Source organism: Martes martes, assembly GCF_963455335.1.
Source record: "Martes martes genome assembly, chromosome: 5".
NCBI classification, from domain to species: Eukaryota; Metazoa; Chordata; class Mammalia; order Carnivora; family Mustelidae; genus Martes; species Martes martes.
The window spans coordinates 33,352,688-33,374,619 of NC_137892.1; the positions used below are offsets into that span (position 1 = coordinate 33,352,688).

The window sequence follows — 21,932 nt, forward strand, 5'->3', positions numbered from 1 at the left end:
CAACTCTACTCACCAAAAACAAAGTTTTCCTTAACGGGCAGGGGCTTTAAATAGTCTTTTGAATATCTCAATAGTATTAAATCTACCTTTGAAGTTCCACGTGATTTGCATTTTCTGAGCATGGCAAAATGCTGATTACAACTGGCTGCTGGAATTTTGCCCTAATCTACAGGGTGATAAAATCTGTTCACTCCGGATCCAGTAGCAACAGAGGAACATTCCAAGACAGGCTTGGAAGAGACTACTTACACCTAACAATAATCAATTTTTCAAGTAGAGCATTCTATTAAGAAAAAGGAAATATTCTATGTGGGCCTTTTTTGTTCAACATCCAGTCCTGTGCTAGGTAGTTCACATTGCTATTACATGAATTTGTTTTAAATCAACTCCAGTGGAGTAAGAAAAAATATTAAACATCGGGAGTTTCTAAGCTAATCTCATTTAAGAAATGTAAGTTTCAGGAATGGTTAAGTGCCAATGCATGGAATGGTTAAATGCCAACAGTTAGCTTCAATTGTTTTTATTACAGTAAGAGGAATTTTACTCTTAATGCATAGAATTTGAAGAAAAAATTTATATAAGCTTTTAAAAGAAGCCTTTTTGAAAATTATTAATACAAACGTGAAATAAGACCCTTCAAACAAATACCAATTTCAGTAATAGTTTACATACAGCAATAATTTATTCTGAAATGTTCATTTAGTTTCTGTTGAGACACGATTCATGTCTCATTAATAAAAGAGCAGCCATCTCACCTCAAATACCAGAATATACAACAAGTTACAGCATAGCAAAATTCTATCTACTTTCAGATAAAATCTAGTTCAGGTAAAATAGTTTCATTCAATGTTTTACGGTTACACAGATTTTTTGTTTTTGTTTTTGTTTTTTTTTTTTGTTTTGAGCACAAAATAGTGTAAGTTGTTACACCATAGCTATCTATATGCACATAATGTGACCACAGTACTGTTAATCATTACTTCTGAAATTGAACCATCAGTTTCATTCATGCAGTAAAGCAAAGCAGGCTGGGTAAACTTGTTCATCGGGAACCATATTACTGTGAATTTCACAGCCACATGATTAATTATGATGTTAGATGGACTCACAAGGACTAAAACAGAATGGTTTTTTGCATAAATACCAATTTCTCCCTGATGTAAGTTTAGTCAGTTTATAATCTAGAAATGATTGAGAACAGCAATATATCATATCCTCTATCTGTAGTGTTCATTATTTTAAGACAAGCAATAATTAAAGGATGATGGGATGGGATGCTACTTAAATACATGTAAAACATACTGTACAAATATACTTGGCTTTACCATTTTCTTCCTAACTATCAAGAGTGCCTCCCAAAATATGACCAGTGAAGACAAAGTATACTATCAAATATGGCTTCCAGAACAAAAACTCTCTAACAATCAAACCTATTTACACAATTTTTCAGTCTTAAAGTTTCATTTGAAACAAAATTTCTACATAGCAGTTGTAATTAACACATAATTTTCTGAGTTTCATCATTCCAGCTCTTTTACACAGATGTCACAAGGTAAGACCCAGAATGGCGCTTAGGACTTTGAGTTCCACTGGATTCTGTGCTGTCAGTTTTTGAATCTCGTTTCTTCGTGTTGTTATTCACTGGCGTCGGGATCTGAGACGGCCGGGCTGAAGTGCTATCTGCGCTGCTTTTCCTAGGGCTCGGATTGTAATTGAAAGGAGTCACTCTGGCAGCCACAGTCCCACTAGGTGAACTGTGCTTGCTCGAGCTGCTAGAACTGAATGGTGTACGCTCAGCAACAGAGCTCTCATTTGTCTCTGATGCAGGGACAGGATTACTTTGTCCCGGTTTTGCCTCAGTTCCTTTTTGGTCTGGGGCATCTACCTGAATAAAGGAGTTCAGGCGGTTTTCCAAACCCATGGTGCGTACGGGAGCACTGCCATTACCCACATTTTGCTTTCCCTGATTATCTTTTGCATCTTTAGCGTTTGGATTTCCCTTTTCTGAAACAGTGTCAATCACAGGGGGAGTATTTCCTGTTGGAGATCTTCCAGATCTAGGGTTGTTAATGGGACAGTCCTCAATTCTCACCCAAACATCCTCTGTTTTAGAAACAGCAGGTGCCATTTGATAAATTAGAGTCTTTGATTCAGCACCATTTGCAGCACCTGAGGAAGTGGTCTGAGAGGTACTATTTGTGGGAGAAATCTCACTTTCTTTTATTTTTCTCCATGTTCCTTTTGTGGATACTTGGTTTTCTTTAGTTTGTTTGGTTCCTGAAATTGAGTTCACATGTTTTTCATCCTCACTTTTTGCTTTTTCACTGGACTCTGATGAAGCAGAAAGAATTGAGGATGAACTTCCAGTTCTTCTCCAAGTGCTTACTCGAGGAAGGGATGATGAATGCTTGCTGTGCTCACGTTTCCAGGTTCCTGATCTATTAATTGGAAGTCTAGAAGGACTTTCAGAATGGGAGCGTGCTATATCATGGCGCTTTGCTGGTCTTCCATCATTATACTCTATGGTGGGACTGAGATTAGGAGGGAGTTTTCGCCATCCACCAGACTGAACAGACGAATGTGTGGACAGAGACATATCAGGAAGGGAAGGACTTAAAACCGGAGTCTGTGCCTGGGACCTAGTGGGAGAATCTGGTCTAGAAGATGGAGAAAGAGATTCAAATGAAGCAGACTCCTCCAGTTTTCTCCTTAGGGTTGGGCTTGGAGCTTCTTTGATGAAAGTTGACTGGCGTACTAATACCGGTCTCTCTGACCTATCAGATTCACTTCCACTTGACTTCGTTGAAGACATTCTAGAAAGTTCCACCTTTTTATTGGAACCATTGCTATTATTCATCTGATTTAGTCCTTTGGAGGCAGACTCACTTCTTGGGATACTACTGCCATTCTTGGATAAACCCGTTTGTTTGGTAAGGTTCTGTTGGCTCATCTGTCTGCCTGGAGATGTATAAGACATCTTCCCAGAACCTGAGGACTTAGTCGAGGCAGTACTAGGGGATGAAGTCCTTGGCAACTGAGATAATTTGTTGGGAGGACTTATTCCATTTCTACCAGGAGAAATTGAGTTTCGCCCTGGAGACTGCATAGGTCTACTTAACGGTTGTTGGGCAGGTCTTGAAGGAGTGGAATCTCTAGATCCTGATCTAGAAGGCCCTTTATTTGCCACAGCTGGTTGGGATGTCGGCCTGGTTACAGGGCTTAATTCTGACTTCACTGATGGCTTGGCTCCTCTAGGAGAGGTGGTGGCTGTCTGACCTTCGCTAGGGCTTTTGGAGGCTGGAGTCTTAAGAGGTGGGCCTTTCTTAGAAACTGGACTTGTACTTGAAGAGCTATTTCGAACTCCTGGAATATGAATCATTGTCCTGCCTCGAGAGATGGAAGGCATGTTTGCTTGAAGGGACTGTTTCATTTGGTTTGAAATCTCTGAATTAGATCGAACTTTTCCAGTAAGTAAACTTTTGTAAACTTTCTTCCCTCCTTTGATTCCTTTATTTTCAGATTCTATCTTTTTAGTTTCCAATGTGCTCTTCTCCCCAGGTTTTAGAATTCGTGGGCCCTTATTACTTGTAAAGGGTTTTTCCTCTTGATCAGGTGTAAGATGAAATGGTGATCCCAGAGAGATTCCCGATTTCAGTGAAAGGATGGAATCTGAGTCAGATGAAGCTTGTCTAGATAAACAGGCAGCAGCAGCAGCCTGATGTAAACTACTTACTATGGAATTTGCACCTTCCTGAATAGCTTTCCAATCAAAATTTTCTGAGTCTGGGGATAAACCATGTTCTGAATCTGGTCTCTGTATATCTTTCAAATCAAGTGTCAAATCTTCTGCTAATATGCCACTCATATTTCTGGGGCTATGCTTTTCATTATCACCCTTGAGTCTTGAAGGCTTTTTCTTTTTTGGCATTGCAGAACTTATACATTCTTGCAACAGGTCGTCTTCAGAATCAATACTAAGAGAACTGAGAGAACTGTTTCTCGAGAAACAAACGGGGGTATCTTCAACGTGAAATGATTTAGGAGCGTAACCTGATGCCTGAGGTTTACTTGGTTCTCCCTGTGAGTTAGGGGGCTCTGTCTCTTTGATAGGTTCATTTTCTTTGTTATTGTTGTTTTCTTGATCAATGTCACTAAGGGAACTTAGAGAGGAGTTTCGAGAAAAGCACACTGGTGTATTTTCAATAGCAAAGTTTTGTAATTTTTCGTCAGTTGCTGCCCCTCTGTCTGGTATGTCTTTGGATGACTGTGGAAAAGTGGACTGCTTCTGCAGCAAGGGTTTAGACTGACCTCGATTTATTGGATGTTTTGTAACAGCCTGTGTCTTATTAGCTGACTGGTGGTTAGTGGTTAGTTCTGCGTGGCTGGTAACTTTAGCTTCTGATTCCTTATTTTCTTTCCCCTTTCTTAATTCAGCCTTTTCTCTGGAAAGGTCAACATCATCATCATCAAAATCTAGAGAACTCAAAGAATCATTTCGTGAAAAACAGTATGGAGTTCCTTCAATAGGTGTGTAGTGATGAGGTGAATCAAAAGTAAAACTTCCTCTGACTCGATCTTCATTATTTGGTAGCTTATCATTGAAGTCCTTGGAATTATTTTTCAAGTTCTGTTTCTTCGGATCTTTGTCTGAGAAAGTTCTTTCAGCATTTAAATTATTTTTTGAGTCTGCATTTTTTCTTACACGTGTCCTATACTCAGTATTTTGTGGTATAGGTTTTACTGGTGAAGTAGGTTTCTTTTTCTTACCATCTAATTGATTTTTGTTAGCTCCAGATGAAGACATAGATGCTTGCTGGACTTGGTCCATTATCTTTTTCACACGGAAAGGCTTGTGACTTTTTCCTTTGGGCATAGCAGAATTAATGCATTCTGCAAGAATATCACCTTCTTCTGTTTTACTATCATCCAGTTCAGGTATTGTTACAGATGGGGTTTTTCCTCTTTGAGCCTCATCTGTACTTCTGCCTTCTGTAGGAATGGTATCTCGTTTTTCGAATTCACTTGACTGTGCCCCTGTTCTAACCCCTTCCCCAACAGCTAACTCATTCGGAGGAGATTCTATCGTTAGATCACTTAAAGATGTAGCTGTAGAAAAGTTTATAGGTGTCCCTTCTACACAATATACCCGCGGCATATCATCTCCTGGTGTAAAACTAACATGCTTTTGTGCTTGTAACCTGTTTTGTGATGGAAGAAGTTTGTACACAGGAAGTTGACTTGGTTTCCTTGCCACAGGGGGAGGTAATTTTGAAGCAGTCTGGGCTGGTTTTTTGGCTTTGCGTGAAGATTTTGTTGGCATGGCAGAAATAATACATTCTTCTAGTATTTCAATATCGTCATCATCTGAGTCATCTAACAGGTCTTTTTCGGAGTCGGTAGGTTTTTCCGTCTCTTTTTCCTGGTTTTCATTTGCTTCTTCAGGCTGCTCAGATTCAGTTTCATTCCCATTGTCATTTTCCTGAACTGGAGGCATTATTCTTAATTCCACATCTTTCTGTATAAATGGCTCGTCGAGGCTCAGAGCACTCAGGCTAGAGGAACAAGAAAATCCATCTGGAGTACTTTCTGTGGCAAAATGTAACAGAGTGTCAGCATCTGGAAGAACCTGGACTCTCTGCACGGCAGCGTTTACAGCAGCTTGCTTAGGTCCACTCTCCCTCTTTTCCACAGCAGGGGCTTTGTTTTTAGGCACCTCTCGCTTGGTCTGAACTGTCTGAGGCGGAGGGGGAGGGGTCTTACTTCTGCTTGGTGGCATGGTTTGTCCAGGGCTATCTGGAAGGTCACTGGGGCTTATGATGCCACTTACCATTCCACTGCAGGGTTCACTCTGAACAGAGCTGGCAATCGAACGACTCTCAAAGCTATCGAGCGAACTGACTGAGGTACATCGGCTAAACATGAGTGGAGTCTCCTGAACATAGTGCTCTGGTGGACTTTTAGGTGTCTGAGCACCACTTTTTGATGGGGATTTGGCCCCTGAAGAAAATTCAACAGCTTTGTGCCTGGTTGTTTCTGCAGATAAACCAGAAGCCTGAAGTCTGCTGGATTTGGTTCGAATATGCTGTGACACTGTTGGAACTTCACTCACAGAATCTTCTGTTGTTCTAGTCCCACTGTTTTCTTTGATTTCTGCTATTTGTAGAGTATTAGCAGAATCTGTTTCCTGGGTTGCCCGATCACATCCTATTTCATCCTCAGCTGATGACAAAGATGATAATGAACTGCAGCGTGAAAAACAAATTGGGGTGTCCTCTACACAGTAAGTCTGTATTGTTTCTTGGTTGATGGAGGGAACTTTGCAGGAGGTGGCTTTGGGGGTCTGACCATTTCTGCTTTGTGCTGAACTTGGGTGGTGCTGATTCTGCCTCTTGGCATTAGATGAAGGTGTGGATGTATTCTCACTGCTTGAAGAGATGTGTTCAGTTTTAGTGCTCTGTCCAGATGAATTCTTTGAGAATGAAAATGGTGGTTTCTGTGAAGAAGGAATGTCTGTGGCATATTTTAAACTATAATCAATAGGCTGATCCACATGATGTTTTTCTTCGTTGTATTTTATGCTATAATTTGTTGGTCTTTCTTCTTCCTCATGCTGCTCTTCCTCGGAGTAACGTTCACTATAGTTGGTTGGCTTGTCATCTTCATAGTCATCTTCCTGACACAAAGACTGGTTTACATTTTGATTAATTCCATGATTAGAACCTACTCGATTTGTTTCTGAACCACTGGCTCCTCTTGACCTATATGGGGAAACACATTCCTGCTGTCCAAAATGTGGTTGGAACTTGAGGTGTTTATCATCAGTGCTCTCGGTATATACAGGGTAAGTTGTGCTTTGACTTCTTGATTGTCTCTGCTCACTTTGTTTTATTTCATCTTCTATTATATGTTTGGGTCTTGCCCATCTTTCATTCTGTGAAGGGCTTTGCCTTCCGGAGTTCAACTGCTCATCTGAATATTTAAGACTATAATTTATTGGTGTATCTAGTTCTCCCTCATTGTCATCCATGTGATTTGCGCTATGTATTTTATGGGCCAGGTCAGCTGGATATTGATCATAGCTGCAAAATTTACTTTCATCGTCTTCAGAATAGGATTCAATGGAAGGCTTCATCTGACCTCTTTTACCATAACCATCACTACTACTGACGCTGTTTAAACTATCATTTGAAGATCTCTTATATTCCAAGTTACCATAAGCCATAGGACATGTCCTATTTGAACCTTCCGACTTACTGAAGTTGTAAGTGTTTGCATGTGTGTGGGCAGTAGAGCTTCTTCTTAGTGCATTCCTCTCATCTGTCCCACAATGTAACTCGGTGGTAGACCCAGAACTTCTGTCTTCCTGGGAGGTGTGAATGGCTGATACTTCTTCCATGACTTTGGCAATCTGGGCTGCAGTGGTGGAAATCTGCAAACCTCGCTTTGAAGAAGTACCTGAATTTTCTGTTGCTGGGTGGTAGTTGCCTAGGCTGATTCCTCGTTCTCTCTCCAAACTTCTATCTTTTTCAGAACGAGAACTGTCTAAACTTCCTCTTGAGGAAGAAGAGCTGGGCAACACTGTGGTATTTAAATATGGTGAAAGGACAGTCATATTTCCCGTATTAAAATTGTCTGACCTATTTTCATCATGTCGATTGGTGTCAAAAACATAGTCACTATAGAGACTTTGCTTGTGTCGTTGCTTATTACGATGAGATGCCTTGGGACTTAAATTGTCAATATTGTCAAAAGTTTCTGATAGATGCTGAGCATCTAATTCTGCTTCTAGGGCTTTTTGTTTTCTGACATGAAGAGATGGCAAGCTTGAACCAGGAGACATAATATTGGCATCCTTATACTTTGCAGGTCTATTTGCCATGAGATTCCTTAAAGCTGCAGCACTTCCCATAGCAATCATTTTGTGCTTTGAATGTATGAGGTTTTTGAGCATGCTGACTGCCCCCATGTCCCATAATGCTTCTTGGTCTTTAGGATTTCTTGCTGAGAGATTCCACAAGGTTCCACATGCATTACTGACTATTGTCAAACTGTGAGATTTCAAGTGTTGTAATAAGGTTTGCAGGCAGTTGTTCTCTCTTAGGATTTGCCTGAAATAAAATAAGAGATCCCAAAGTTAAAGTAACAATCTCCTTATTGTAACAACAAATAAAAGCTTAGAAAACAAATTTAAATCTAAAGATAACTACTAAAACTTATTAATAGGCATAATAAAACTGCCCCAAATTATACTATAAATTTCAAGAATTTCACATCTCCTTTTGTTCCTATTTCATTTAATGTTTACTGTTTAAAAATACTCATCTGTCAGACTAAAAGAAGTAAAAGTGTTGACTTTAATCTGTTCTACATTTCCTATTCTGACCCAATAGCTGCTGCTGCTGCTGCTTCCTTTTGTTTTGTTTTGTTTTTTTTTAAGATTTTATTTATTTATTTGGCAGAGAGAAAGGACAAGCAGGGGGAGCAGCAGGCTCTCTGCTCTGCAGAGAAGATGTGGGGATTGATCCCTGGACTCTGGGATCATGACCTGAGGCAAAAGCAGACGCTTAATGGACTGAACCACCCAGGTGCCCCTGACCCCATAGCTTTAAAAATTTTTCCTGGGGTACCTGGGTGGCCCAGTAAGTTGAGCATCCAACTCTTAATTTCAGCTCAGGTCATGATCTCAAGGTCTTGGGATAGAGCCTGTGTCAGGCTCCCCACTCAGTGGGGAGTCTGCTTGAGGATTCTCCTCCTCTCTCCCTTTCCCCTCCCCTCCACTCACATGCTCTCTTTAATTCCTGAGCAGAAACACTTGCTTTATCTACATGGTGACAGAGTTCCTCAATGAATGTATTATAAAATCTTATCTTAAACAGGGACTTTGTGGTAACTTAATCTATAGATGGGTTCCACAATGTTAACTACAAGAAATCTTGGAAGAGGTAGAAAAATTGATCAATCAGTCTTTACAGGGAGCACACTGTAAGCGCCTAGACTGGCAAAGTGACTTTTTAGAATAACCTCTATCCTCCTGGATTGATTTTGTGATAATGCTATCCCCCTTAGAAGTATGCTCTGTCAAACTGTGTGTGGAGTTATTATTTCTAGTGAAAGGTTTCGAAAATTTAAAGGTTAACTATAAAAATAAGGATTGAGAGTTAGCATAATGAACTTTGGGACTTGAAAGAGTAATAGCTTGTTTAATTCATGGTAAACTTAATTTTAATGATAGCACATTCAACTTTAGAGGTCTTTAAAACTGATTGGCAAGGGTGTACAATGAGATTTAACGTGACAATCTTCTCTGAGCTGTCCAGCAGACACCTGAGTGCTTACTGAGTTTAAGAGGTCTTTGCATAGCAGAGAGGGATCTAAGGCTTGTTTGTGCATCAAAAACCTAAAGAGAAGATGTTCACATTCTTTACAAGTTCTGTTACTAGAAGTGCCTTATGGGGTTTCTGAAAACGAGAAGCAATACTGGATAAAAAATAAAAAAATATGCTGTGAAAGGACGCATATGTATATATTTTTTGAGAGTGGGGGGAGGGAAGGGAGAGAGAAAGAATCCTAAGCAGGCTCCACACCCATCATGGAGTCCAATGAGGGGTTCAACCTCGTGACCCTGACATGATGAACTGAGCCACAATCAAGTCAGATGCTTAACCAAATGAGCCACCCAGGCACCCCAAGATATCCCTATTTTTGCTGACAAAATACAGAGCCTAAGTTATGAAAATTTGTGCCTTGTAAATGAGATGCTTTCTTAGGTTTAATAGCCCTAGATGAATGGCTGTTGGCTAAATAATATTAAGATTATTGATAATAAGATACCATTAAAAAAATGTGAACCATTGGGGGTGTGTGGGTGTCTCGGTTCAGGTAAATGTCTGACTCTTGATTTCAACTCAGGGCATGATCTCAGGGTCCTGGGAGCAAAGCCTGCCCTCGGCGCCACACTTGGCAGGAAGTCTGCTTGAGAGTCTCTTCTTCTCACCCATCCCTCCCCAGCTCACTCTCTCAAATAAATAAATAAATCTTAAAAAAAAAATGAACTACTGGATTCTCTGGAACATATCCATAGATTTTGTTTTTTTATAAATGTTTCGTTCCCTTATGCCACACTAACACACAATGGGATTTTGTTCTCTGTAGTATTTGTGTCTTTAATTTTTTCCCCTTCATATGGGTTATACCTCTTGATCATCATTTGTTTGCCTCTACACATCTTCATACTATAAACTTTTATTAGAATAAATATACTAACAAGTTAGGAATTAATAGTTATCTTTTCACTGTAATCTAATTTAGTTTAGCACTTGCACAATTACACAAAACACTGCTTACAACAGATTCTTTTTGAGGGTATGAATTCTACACGAATTCATTTAAAAGTAATATAAAAATACTGCATTTACCTGTGGTCCTCATTTGTAGCTATCAAGCTGGACACGTTCCGTAGTATCCCACCTCCACTTTCAATAATGGCTAACGTATTTGCCTGGCTTCGGTAAGTGAGAGTGCCGACCAGAAATGCTAGCGCACCATCTACAGCACATATGTCAGCTTTATTCTCAGTGCAGTGTGCGGACAAGTTCCATAAGGCACTCAATACGCTTTTGAGGGTTGATTCCTATTAAGAAACAGAACATGTATCATCTAATTAGAGTTGGAATATGCCTCTTAGAATTTCTATGTTTACTTCTTTTGAGTAAGTTGTTACTGTCATTACTTATCTCCCCTGCTTCTCACCCCTCAAGGGCAAAGTATGGGCACTCTCCATTTAGAAAACTGATAAAATACCAACTGGAACTTAAGTAATGATATCCCCATAGCACAAGCAGAACACAATACTTAACTAATGACCTTTTTGAGCTTTATTCTAAGTGCTTAGAATTACACACGTATCAAGAGCTCGTATAAGAATATGAAACAGAACTGATGTGCATTCTGAAAAGAACACTTGCATGGTAATAGAAACCAGAAAAAAACAAGAACACCAAACCCCTCTATATGCTGATATGAAGGATATCTAAGACATATTATTAAATAAAAAGAGCAAGTTGCAGAGCAGGATGTACGGATATTCTGTTTGTATAAAAAGCACACATATATACTTATATGTGGTTGATTCAAAGGTAACAATATAATTTGTTAAAAAGTAAGCATACTGAAAAAACTCCAATTTCTTAAAACTCCCAAAGAAACAAGGTAATTCCAAAAACTAGAACTTCCTTGGTATATAACATCATAGCAAACTGTAATTGCTGCAAGAACAAAACACTGAGTAAATAATTCAGGATATTTGGTTAAAACTTGCCATAATCCTGATGTCAGTTTTTCTTCCTACTAAAATCAACTAAGAAACAAACATTCATTAAAAATCTACTCTGTGCCTATCACAGTTAGAGGCACTCCAGAGGATACCAATATGGTAAGCTGATAACTGCTAATAGTTTACTTAGGGGAAAAAAAGAAGCAAAACCATACATGAACAAAGGAAAGATTACTGCTACCTGACTTTAATCAAATAAATGAAGTATTTCATGGAGGACAGCAGCTCTGTAGAAGATAAGACCTGTACCTTCAGAAAGAAGACAGGTGCTCCTGGCATAGAAGAGGGAATCAGCAAGGGAGGACTGAGGAATAGAAAGAAGACACAGAGGAGATCCAAGTCCATGCTGGGGAGCAGTGTTAGGTCAGGTGAGATGGTAAAACAAACAAACAAACTTGAAAGTCAGGGCAAACACTCTGGGCCTGACCCAATAAACAGCTAGCCACCATGTTCTCTTCATCAGGAAATTAAGAGAATCTAGGAGCAAATACTATTTATCAGGAGGCAGGGAGATGTGAGAAGGTTAAGAGCTCAATTTTAATTACACTGTGACTGAGGTAAAGGTGGGATATTCATAGTATCCCAGGAATAGAGAAAACAGCAACAGTTTAGATGTATAAGTGAGTTCAACTACAGATGGCCCAGAGGTCAGAGGTGAGAGGTAAAGGTAGGAAAACAGAAGTTGTTCTCTACGAGATTACATGTAGAGGAAAGGGTTTTGATTCAAAGAAGCTTTACAGTTAGAGGAGAAATGATTAGAAGTTGTAGGTACAGATGGTAAAAACAAAGGAATTTCAAAAAGGTGTGTGATCCAAAAGTATTAAATATAGGTGCAGGTAGAAAAGAAACCCCAGTTAAACTATAAACCTAGATTTTGTTAGAAGCAAAATTAAAAGGAACGGAAGAAGGTATGGTCAGTGAAGAAATGGAGCCAGTGATTTGTTCTGTGTTTTGGTTGCTAGAGGAAAAAGAGCAACACTGCAGGAGTTACAAGAAGCAAAAGAAAAGGTTTTTTTGTTTGTTTTCTTAATTTTCAAAACATTGGGCTTCTTATAAAGATAGTTGAAACAAAAAAGTCATCTCTATACTCAGTAGAGAAGATACAGAAGATAGGAGTAACGTACTGATAGCTTTTTTTTTTCCCCTTAAGATTTTCTTTATTTGAGAGCGAGAGAATGAGAGAGAGAGAGAGATCACAAATAGTGGGGAGAGGTTGAGGGAGAAGCAGACTCCCTGCTAAGTAGAGAGCCCCTGATGTGGGACTCCATCCCAGAACCCTAGGATCATGACCTGACCAAAGCAGATACTTAACCAACAGAGCCACGGAGGAACCCAGGGACTAACAACTTTGAGTAAACACCAATACTTGGGGCACAGAGTGGGAGGATGGAAAGGTTCTCTGTAGAAAAGTAGGAGCGTGCTCAATGAAGGTAAAATGAGGCAATGCATGGGAATACGGAAGGTAGTTCTGACTCTCCTGGTCATTAGCAGTAAAGCTGAAAAGGAAGAGATGATGAATTAAAAAACAATGTTCAGAATGACTATTCCATTGAATGTAGAAAAAGAGGAAAAAAGTAAATTCTAACACTGCTAGCCAGAAGTAGACCCAAACCAGAACTGGACACTATAAATTTCTGCTGAGCCAATTTTTCCAAGACTGGGATTACATTAAAAATTTATAGAGGAAAAAAAAATTTATAGGTGAATTTATGGATGATGATCTATAAAATATCACTCTTCCTTTGTAAGAACAGGGTATGCCTTTCCATTTATTATGGTCTTCTTTTGCATTTCTCAGTAGGAGGAGTCTTTTTATTTAGCTTTCTCAGTTTGTAGCAACTATTTGTATAAAGATCTTTGCGGTCCTTGAAAGACAAAGTTATGAACTCTTAGCAACAATACAAGTTCCCATAACACACACAAACATACTAAATCTTTTTGAAAATATACACACTTGATGAGGAGTCTAATTTTTTGGTATAATTTTATTGAGGTATAACTGAAGAACAATAAACTGCACATCTTTCAAATGTGCAATATGATCACTTTCCATGTATGAGCATACCCATGAAACCATCACTACATTAAAAAAAAAAAAACATTTATATCATCTCCCCAAGTTTTCTAGTACCCTCTTGTAATCCACTCTCATGTTTTCTGTCATTATAGATAATTGTTTGTACCAATAGTTCATTTTTCAAATACCCAAATAGTATTGCAGTGTGGACATCCCATAATTTGTTTACCCATTCACCTGTCGATGGACATTAGAATTACTTCGAGTTTTTGGCTATCAAACAGTATTGCTGTGAACATCTGTGTTTAAGACTTTGCGCAAACAGGAATTTTTCTCTTAGGTAAATACTTAGGATTGGAATGGCTGGATCGTGTGGTTGGTATATATTTAACTTTAAAACACTGCCAAATGTTCTTCAAGGTGATATACCATCTTACATTCCCACCAGCAGTGCATGAGAATTCCAGTTGCTTAACATCCTTGACAGCACTTGGTTAATCTTTTACATTTTAACCAGTATATGTAATGGTATCTCACTGTAGTTTTAATTTGTATTTCTCTCATGACTAATGATGCTGAGTATCTTTTCAAGTGCTTATGAGCCTTTTATCTATCTTCTTACCTGCAACAAATACAAGTGTTCTGCCGATTCATGAATGTTTTAAAGGTATTTTTGTGCAGATCCTAAGTATATCTGAATATTACAATTATAACCATTTTTTTAGTTGAATACTTTTCTTGTTTCTCATTATTTTTCAGTGGATTTTCTTGGGGTTTCCAGGTATAAAACAATTTCACAAAAATACATGAACAAACAAATAAAAACCAAAAATTCTTTGCCTTCTCTAAAAAGGAAATTTTGAAGGAAAAAATGTAGGCTGTAGGTCTGGTGGGACTTGCTGGGTGAAAGGAAGCCCAGATTAGCTAAGAAGACCTGCTTAGTCCCTCCCAAACTTCAAGCTTAATGTTTTTCTTTTTAAATTAGCTTAGTTTCTGAAGTAGATATGCTACCTGGTGCTATTTCCTTTTGTAAACAAATTATTATTTGAGGCATTCCTTACCCTTGGATCTGATCACCTCTTGATACGGTGACTATCAACACTGAGGACTCTGGAGAACACAGATGTAACAATGACCCCACAAACACAGTGATTCTCCACTGGGGGTGATTTTCTCCCTTCGCCCCTTTGGGGCACCTCTGGTAATACTGGAGACATTTTTGATGGTCATGATGGAGGGGAAGTATATTGGTATCTAGTGGGCCAAGGCCAAAGATGCTGCTAAACATCCTACAAAGCACAGGTCAGTCCCTTGAAACAATTATCTGGTCTGAGATGCCAATAGTGTCAAATCTGAAAAAACCTGACTTAACCTAGCCGGCGTTGTACAATTTTTTCCATCTTAATAGTTTCCGACTTTGGAGTAGTCTAAGACTAAGAACTGGTGAGATAAGCAGGTCAGAAATTAAGTAATAAAATCCTTTGTCTGAGGAAAGCAGCCACATCCTTGGGACCGACTGGGAAGCAAGGTTTTGGGTGAATGCACTCAACTTGGCTTCTACACTTCCTCCAGCCTCCTACTTCCAGGTCCGGGGCCTGAGCCGTGGCCTCCAGCCCAGCCAGCTGTTCCCACAGCCCATGTCCTTCTGTCTTGCCCATTTCTCCTGCCTCATGTGCAATTTTGGAGTTTTTCCGTAAACTGATTCTGGCATTAGCTTTTAGGAGATTTTTGTTAAAACCCAGGACCTTCCTTCAGCTCTGAACAATTTTTTCCCTCCATTCCAAAGATGTGCCTTTCTAGCTGACCCAAATTTGGGTGGCTTCTCTCCCCTTTTGCTGTTCTACATTTTTAGTCCTATGCTAGCTTTATATCTCAAATGGTGAAATCCGTCCAATCAAATACAAAATTAAGCATGCTGCCTTAAAAAAAAAAAATTAGGGAATCTCAAGGGTGGGAAAAGGTAGCAAAAAAGTAACCAAAAATGAAATCCAAATTAGAATATTAAATGTTTTCAAAGGTACCTTTTTAACTTCTAGAGCACATTCCATCAATGCTTTCACACTTCCAACTTCACGCAATGTCTTTTTACTATTTACATCTGCTCGCCAAGACAAATTCCTCAAAACACTTGCAATAACCTGCAAATGAAATTAATTTTAGAATAACTTGAATATAAAAGAATTTATAGTTATTTTGTTTTTAATGCTAGTGGTAAGAGTAGAAATCTACTAGTAAAGAAATTCCTCCTAAATGCTAATACAGTGCCAAAAGGATTCCTACAATATAATTAGTTTCCTTTATTCTGGTTTTAATGTAACCACAATTGAAACATGAGACACTAAATACTGAACTACAGTTTAAATTAATCCAAATCAGGATATTAACCCACTAATATCCAAGAAAAACACTTGAAATTCTAACTAGTACCTGCTGTAAGTCCTCACTTTCAGATTTTAGTTGGGCCACAAGCGCTCTCATGCAGCCTTTCATAGAGCAGAGTGTAGCCTGTAAAATTAGAAATGGAACAGAGGGTCAATAACAAGGCAACCTGAAGCTGTGCTTTATTTTGGACTAATAAATTTCAAATCCAGTTTTAGTTGTCTCATTTTAATCATCCTAATATTTTACCATAGAAGCCCCAGAGCCAGATTACAGAAAGGAAGTTTTTTGTGAACTGTTCCTCTCCTAGTAAACTGGAAAAATAAAAAGAGTAAGCAATAAGAAATGATAAGCAGGGGTGCCTGGGTGGCTCAGTTGGTTGGGCGATTGTCTTCGGCTCAGGTCATGATCCTAGGGTCCCGGGATTGAGTCCCACATCGGGCTCCCAGCTCCATGGGGAGTCTGCTTCTCCCTCTGACCTTCTCCCCTCTCAAATAAATAAATAAAATCTTGAAAAAAAAAAAAGAAATGATAAGCAACGGGTTTTATTTATTTAAAAAAGATTTTATTTATTTATTTGACAGACAGAGATCACAAATAGGCAGAGAGGCAGGCAGAGAGAGAGGCTCCCCGCTGAGCAGAGAGCCGGACTTGGGGCTCTATTCCAGGACCCCGCAGATCATGACCTGAGCTGAAGGCTGAGGCTTAACCCACTGAGCCACCCAGGCACCCTAAGCAAAGGGTTTTAAAGTAAAGTCTCTTCTTTGCACAGAAGCGATATATGTATAACACTCACATCTGTCATCAGAATTTTTAATCTTTACTCTTATTCCTGGGAATAGTATTTTAAATGCAATTACATAAACCCACTACTGTGTTCTATCTTTTGCCTTTGTTTAGGCATAAGACAACCTAACGAGTAAAACTATGCACTGGTGTGTGAAGTTCAGTTTTGTTTTTTTTTTTTAAATCAGTGTTTAATGAGGAGAGTGAAAAAAGGAAATCAGTGAACAGTAGTTTGTATGAAACTAACTCATACCAGTGATATCTTAAGAAGTGGATCTTTTTATAAAACATACCTTGTTAGCCACATCTCCAAAAGTCAAGTTTGTCAAAGCCATTCCAGCATAACGTCTTAATGTAATACTGTAGTGGTCATTAGTTAGCCCATACATTTCACAGTCCACTTGCAATAATTCTGCAATGGCCTGTAGTCCCCCTAATTTAAAAAGGGCAAGAGGAAAAAGACAATAATCTAAAATAAAACAAGTGGCACCAAGTTTAAAAATTACTTATTAGGAAAACATCTCAAAGAAGGAGAATATATGGCTTGAATACATCTCTAGATCACAAGCTACAAAAATTGTCACAAAGAACTTCTATGTAATACTCAAAGTACAACTGATAATGACTCATTTTCTGCCAGTTTTCTCCACCCTCCAGATCCTTGCCTTACGAGTGAAGTGGGCATTATAGTCTTATTTACCGCATGTATACCTATATCTTGTCATTGATGAAGAAGGCTATGTTCTAACACTAGGTCTTCCTGCATGAAGGCAGAAAAAGGTAACTTATTTTTATTATTACAACTTTACAAACATTCTTCAATGTTATACACTGTGGCCTAATTACTTTAATTTTTTTTTATCTGCCAAATAATTAGCCTTAGGAATCCTGAGACTTTTAAATGAAACTGTGCATGAAGCAAAGATTATTTTCTTATAAAAAAGAATTATCTGTTCAATTTATTACTAAGTTCTATAAAACCACTTATTATGTATATATTTTTAAAAATTTCTTACTTTTCTTTAATACTCACAAGTGTCAAATACCAACTATGCTAGGATTTAGTATTTTCCTTCCCCTTGATTCCCACCACTGGGTATGCCTGACAATGCCCACAGTGGTCAACACTGAGAAGGCAAGGAGAAAAATGAAGGAAAAGGAAAGGGAAAGACAGAAAGGAAAGGGTAGTAACAAAACAGAACAAAAAATCCAAAACAAAAAAAAAAAACCACACCAAAAAAACAAAAAAAGGTAAAGCAAAATGGTGAGCAAGTGAATAAAAATAAAAATGCATATGGAAGCTATTCAAAATATTCATCATTAATATTAATCATCATGGGACTGGGGATATTGTTTTGTCATAGAGAAGTGGCTTAGACAGAAAAAAGGAAGATGAACATAAACAGGTGATTTTTGGAAATTCTTAGTCTAAACAGTCAGGTTATCAATTTTTGAAGAGGACCTGTATGTTTGGTATTTTTGTAAATGATCTAGAAGGGTCAGTATGTAGAGGAGACTGCAAATATGTAAAACAAAGTTCTAACTTGGGTAAAGAATTCCAAGCCAGGAGAATTAACTGTACGAAGACTGATGCAAATCTTTATGACTAGCAGCAGTGAGATGAGTTTGAATGTAGATAAGTGAAAATTAATTTGGTTAAGGAAAACTCAAACCATATTTAGGAGTATTTTCTTCCATCTACCCAGGATAATGGGAAAATACATAGCCAGTGAACACAATACAGTGACTATCTTTAAGGAGCTTATACATTAGAGCAAAAGCAGACCCTGAACAACTAATTTAGGCATAACAGACTGTGTAGAAGCACAGGGAGAGGTAACAGGTGACTTCACCTAGATTGAGAGTATCAAGACAAAGGCTGAGGAAATAATGTTTAGGTTAAGAAAGACTTAAAGGATGAGTATCTAAAACGGGTGGGGCGGGAATAATAGAAAAACATTTTAGGCAGATGAAACAGTATGTGCAAGAGCCCCTGAGCCTGAAATACACAGCAATAAGGGGAAGGTCTCAAGATGAGGCTACGAAATGGGTAGAGGCCATATCATGCAAGACTTTATATGTCACACTAAGGCTTTCCGACAGGGGAAGGAATAATTTAATGTACATTCTAAATAGATTCCTGTGATCAGTAGGATGCAGAATGGATAACTGGAAGTGGGGAGCCAAGTAAGTACTTTACTCCCTGCAGAGTAGGAGAGATGATAGTGGCCCAAACTGGGGATGGAAAGGAGAGCAGTGATTAGAGATAAATTTAAGAAGCAGAATTAAAGTACGGTACTTTAATTAGGGTAGAGTTATGGGATGTCTTCCGAGATTCTGGCCTGAGGAACTGGGCTGACTGTCATGCTATTTTCTGAGAAGAACCTTGGAAGAGAAAGGGATGTGGGACTGAAGGAGATAACCAGTTCAGTTCGGGCAGTTGAGTTAAAAATGTCTGAAAAACCATCTAAGTGAAGATGTCAGATGAGGAGTTTGACAATGTGTTTTAAAACTCAGGAGTGGGAAAGTGGATTAAGATGTAAATCGGCAAAACACTGTAATGGAAGCCATGGATTGGAGGATATTGTTTAGAGAGAGATGAATAAAACCTAGGACAGAGCTTTGAGGAATTCCCACCGTTTAATACTTGAGTAGAACAGAAGGAGCCAGTAAAAGAACTGAGGTTCTGACTCAGGAAATTGACTTGGGAATGACTGATGACCTAAAGACCATGGCCCTATGTACTGGTGAGATCACCAAGATGTTGAGCATTACAGAGCAGGCTATTGATACCAAAACAAACATCCTATGCTTTGTGCCTGCGTGGTGTTGTAATATCTGTGATACTTTCTTAAGAAAGGTGAAATGATTTAATAAAGAAGGTCTCAAGAAAGCACTAAAAGAAGAAAGACCTTTTTTCCAACAGAAAAACTAAAACACTCAGGACTTGATTCTGAAAACAAAGATTAAAGAAGGATACGGTCTATACCAACAAAAGCATGAAGAAAAAAGAACATTCGATAAAATTTAGGATTCAGATAAAAGAGAGCTTTTAATGACTTTAGACAAATAAAGAAGACTTTCTGTAAATTTTAAGGCAACAAATAAAATCTGTGTCAACACTACAAATGGATTCACAAAAATATGATGTGAATTCATGACTGACGGAATTAAAAAATAGGTTGCCCTTGGAAAAGTTAGCCTGTCTCAAGGTAATGGAAAGATGATAAGGATATTCTTTCACATTTTGCTCAGTGTCTATGTTTAAAAAAAGTGGTCCACATGGACCAGATATTATCCAATGTGTGATCTCATAACCTTAAAGCTAGTAGAGGACCAATGGTTTTAACAGAACCCTTAATTTAAACTTATGTATATAAAAAAGATAACAGAAAGATGACACTTAGTTTTTTAAAGAGTATATTATTTTCCTTTTACTTGGGTTAGATAGTCACCATTATCATTCTAAAATAAACATTAGGGGCCCAAAGTAAATATTCTATATATTGGTATTTCACAAAATTTACTGATAAGAATCACCTGGGCCACTAATTAAATGATTCCTAGGTACCCCTCTGGAGATTCTGCTGTACTAAGCCTGTCTGCTACAAGGCCAGACAATCTATATGGTTTGACAAGTATCTCTGTGATTATTATGATCTAGTTTGGAAATACTAATACAAATAAATCATGAGTTCCTTTAAAGTCAGAACCATATCTTCACCATTTTTCAAGGCACAGTTTCTGGGACAGAGCTGGGACTTAATCAATGTATACAGGCCAGATAGCACAGCCTACAACCTGCAGTTCTAACATGTACACCTAAATGACCTTGAAAAGTTGTAGAATCCTCTTGTATGTACAAATGACAGTCCCAGCTGACTAGGTTTAGGAATTTCCCTTCAGCTGTTTGGGACTTTATTCCTCCTTATCCCTCACTGTCAGATACTTTGTGCTTCCTTACTCCATCTCCCCATAATCCACAAACCTTGATTTTTCTTTTGCTTTGTGCAAATTTAGAGGCTAGGAATGAGAAGAAAGGAATCCCCTGTGGCTCTGTTCCCAACAGTCACACCCCCAGAGACCCCATCCTGCTCCTCACCTGAAAGCCCCTGCCCTAGCTCCTGTGATGAAATGCCCCGGGTAGCCTTCCTACCTGAAGAAGGAAGAGGAACAAATACTGAGTCTAGGTTTTACTTTGAAATTCAGATGATTAATGTGTCAGTCCTAGTCTACAGTTCATTGGAACACAGGGATATTTACAGAAAAACCTTTGCAGTTGTTTAAAATTGGATTCGTTTTCTCATTTATTCAAGATTTTTATCTGCTTCCCATTATTACTAGCATTAAAAAACAACCAAACATAAAATTTTCACAAATGCTGAGACTACTGAGGAGGGGAGAACACATAAGATCACACTCAGTTCCATTGGAGGCTGGGAGGTGAGGGAAGAAAAGAGAATCAGATGGGCCAACTGCAAGGGCCTGTGGGAAGAAAAGCATGGCTGGAGGTCAGGCCTGAGATCACAAAGTACACAGCCCCTCAAAGTGATGACTCTGAAGGAGACAACACTCATTGTTGGCCGTGCAGGTTCTCTGTGTTTAAGAGTCTCATGATTTTGTGACTTTTCAGATAAATGATGAATGACAATGATGAGGGTGGTAGGAATATAAAGTAGGGGCTGGGATATAATGTAAAATAAACAGCACAAAAAGCAAGGGCACAGCCACACTAAGATGGGAACTCAGTGTATGGTTCTTGCTTGTGGTACAACTAAACAGATCCAGTTCACATGAGATGGCTCAGCATGATGCAATTATAAATACCACATGTGCAAAATGAACCTAGAAATCAAAGAAAAACCGTTACACGACAAATGGGGTGCACAAAATTGCAGGTTATAAAAGGTTTAGAGTGTGTGAAAACACATACATAAAAGAGTAATACTTCCAAAAATTAGTGGAATATTTCTAACTTAAGTTACAGCAAATTCTTTTCTTCATTAACTAGTTTCAAAGATACCATGCCACTTATCATGAAAATCCAGTAGGTACTGATAACCATGAAGAGAAATGAGAATCTTAATAATAATTTCTTCTGGTGTCCATCAGAAGTGACTGAGTTCAAGAATAATCACATAGCTCTGCATTTCAAAATAATTTAAATTACCCTCCCCATCAACTATCACATAGCGTATACTGTGGAAACAGGGGCAAGGAGTGGCCCACTTAGTAATTTTTCTAATTGTTGGCTAAGAGTTTGAAAAGCCAAGTTACTTTACACAAGGTAGCAGTTTCTATCATTAAGAACCTTTTCTTCTCTGGAAACCAGAGCATAATGATTTGCTACAAGGAGGAAACAGGTGGTAACAGAAATTAGTGGCCTTATGCCCAATTCAACGATGACGAAAAATCTTC

At 38.5% G+C, this 21,932-nt stretch overlaps 1 protein-coding gene across 1 annotated transcript in view; it reads right to left on the reverse strand.

The window, feature by feature from the left end:
• Positions 1 to 512: 512 nt before the first annotated feature.
• The window catches only part of APC (APC regulator of WNT signaling pathway), a 137,370-nt gene continuing 115,950 nt past the window's right edge, over positions 513 to 21,932 (reverse strand). The window contains exons 11-15 of the mRNA XM_080803914.1: positions 16,808 to 16,947; positions 15,777 to 15,854; positions 15,371 to 15,487; positions 10,416 to 10,630; positions 513 to 8,108 (exon numbers count right to left, since the gene is read on the reverse strand). Of these exons, the coding sequence (XP_080660040.1) occupies positions 1,535 to 8,108; positions 10,416 to 10,630; positions 15,371 to 15,487; positions 15,777 to 15,854; positions 16,808 to 16,947 (7,124 nt within the window). The 3' untranslated portion in view covers positions 513 to 1,534. The remainder of the gene's footprint in view (positions 8,109 to 10,415; positions 10,631 to 15,370; positions 15,488 to 15,776; positions 15,855 to 16,807; positions 16,948 to 21,932) is intronic.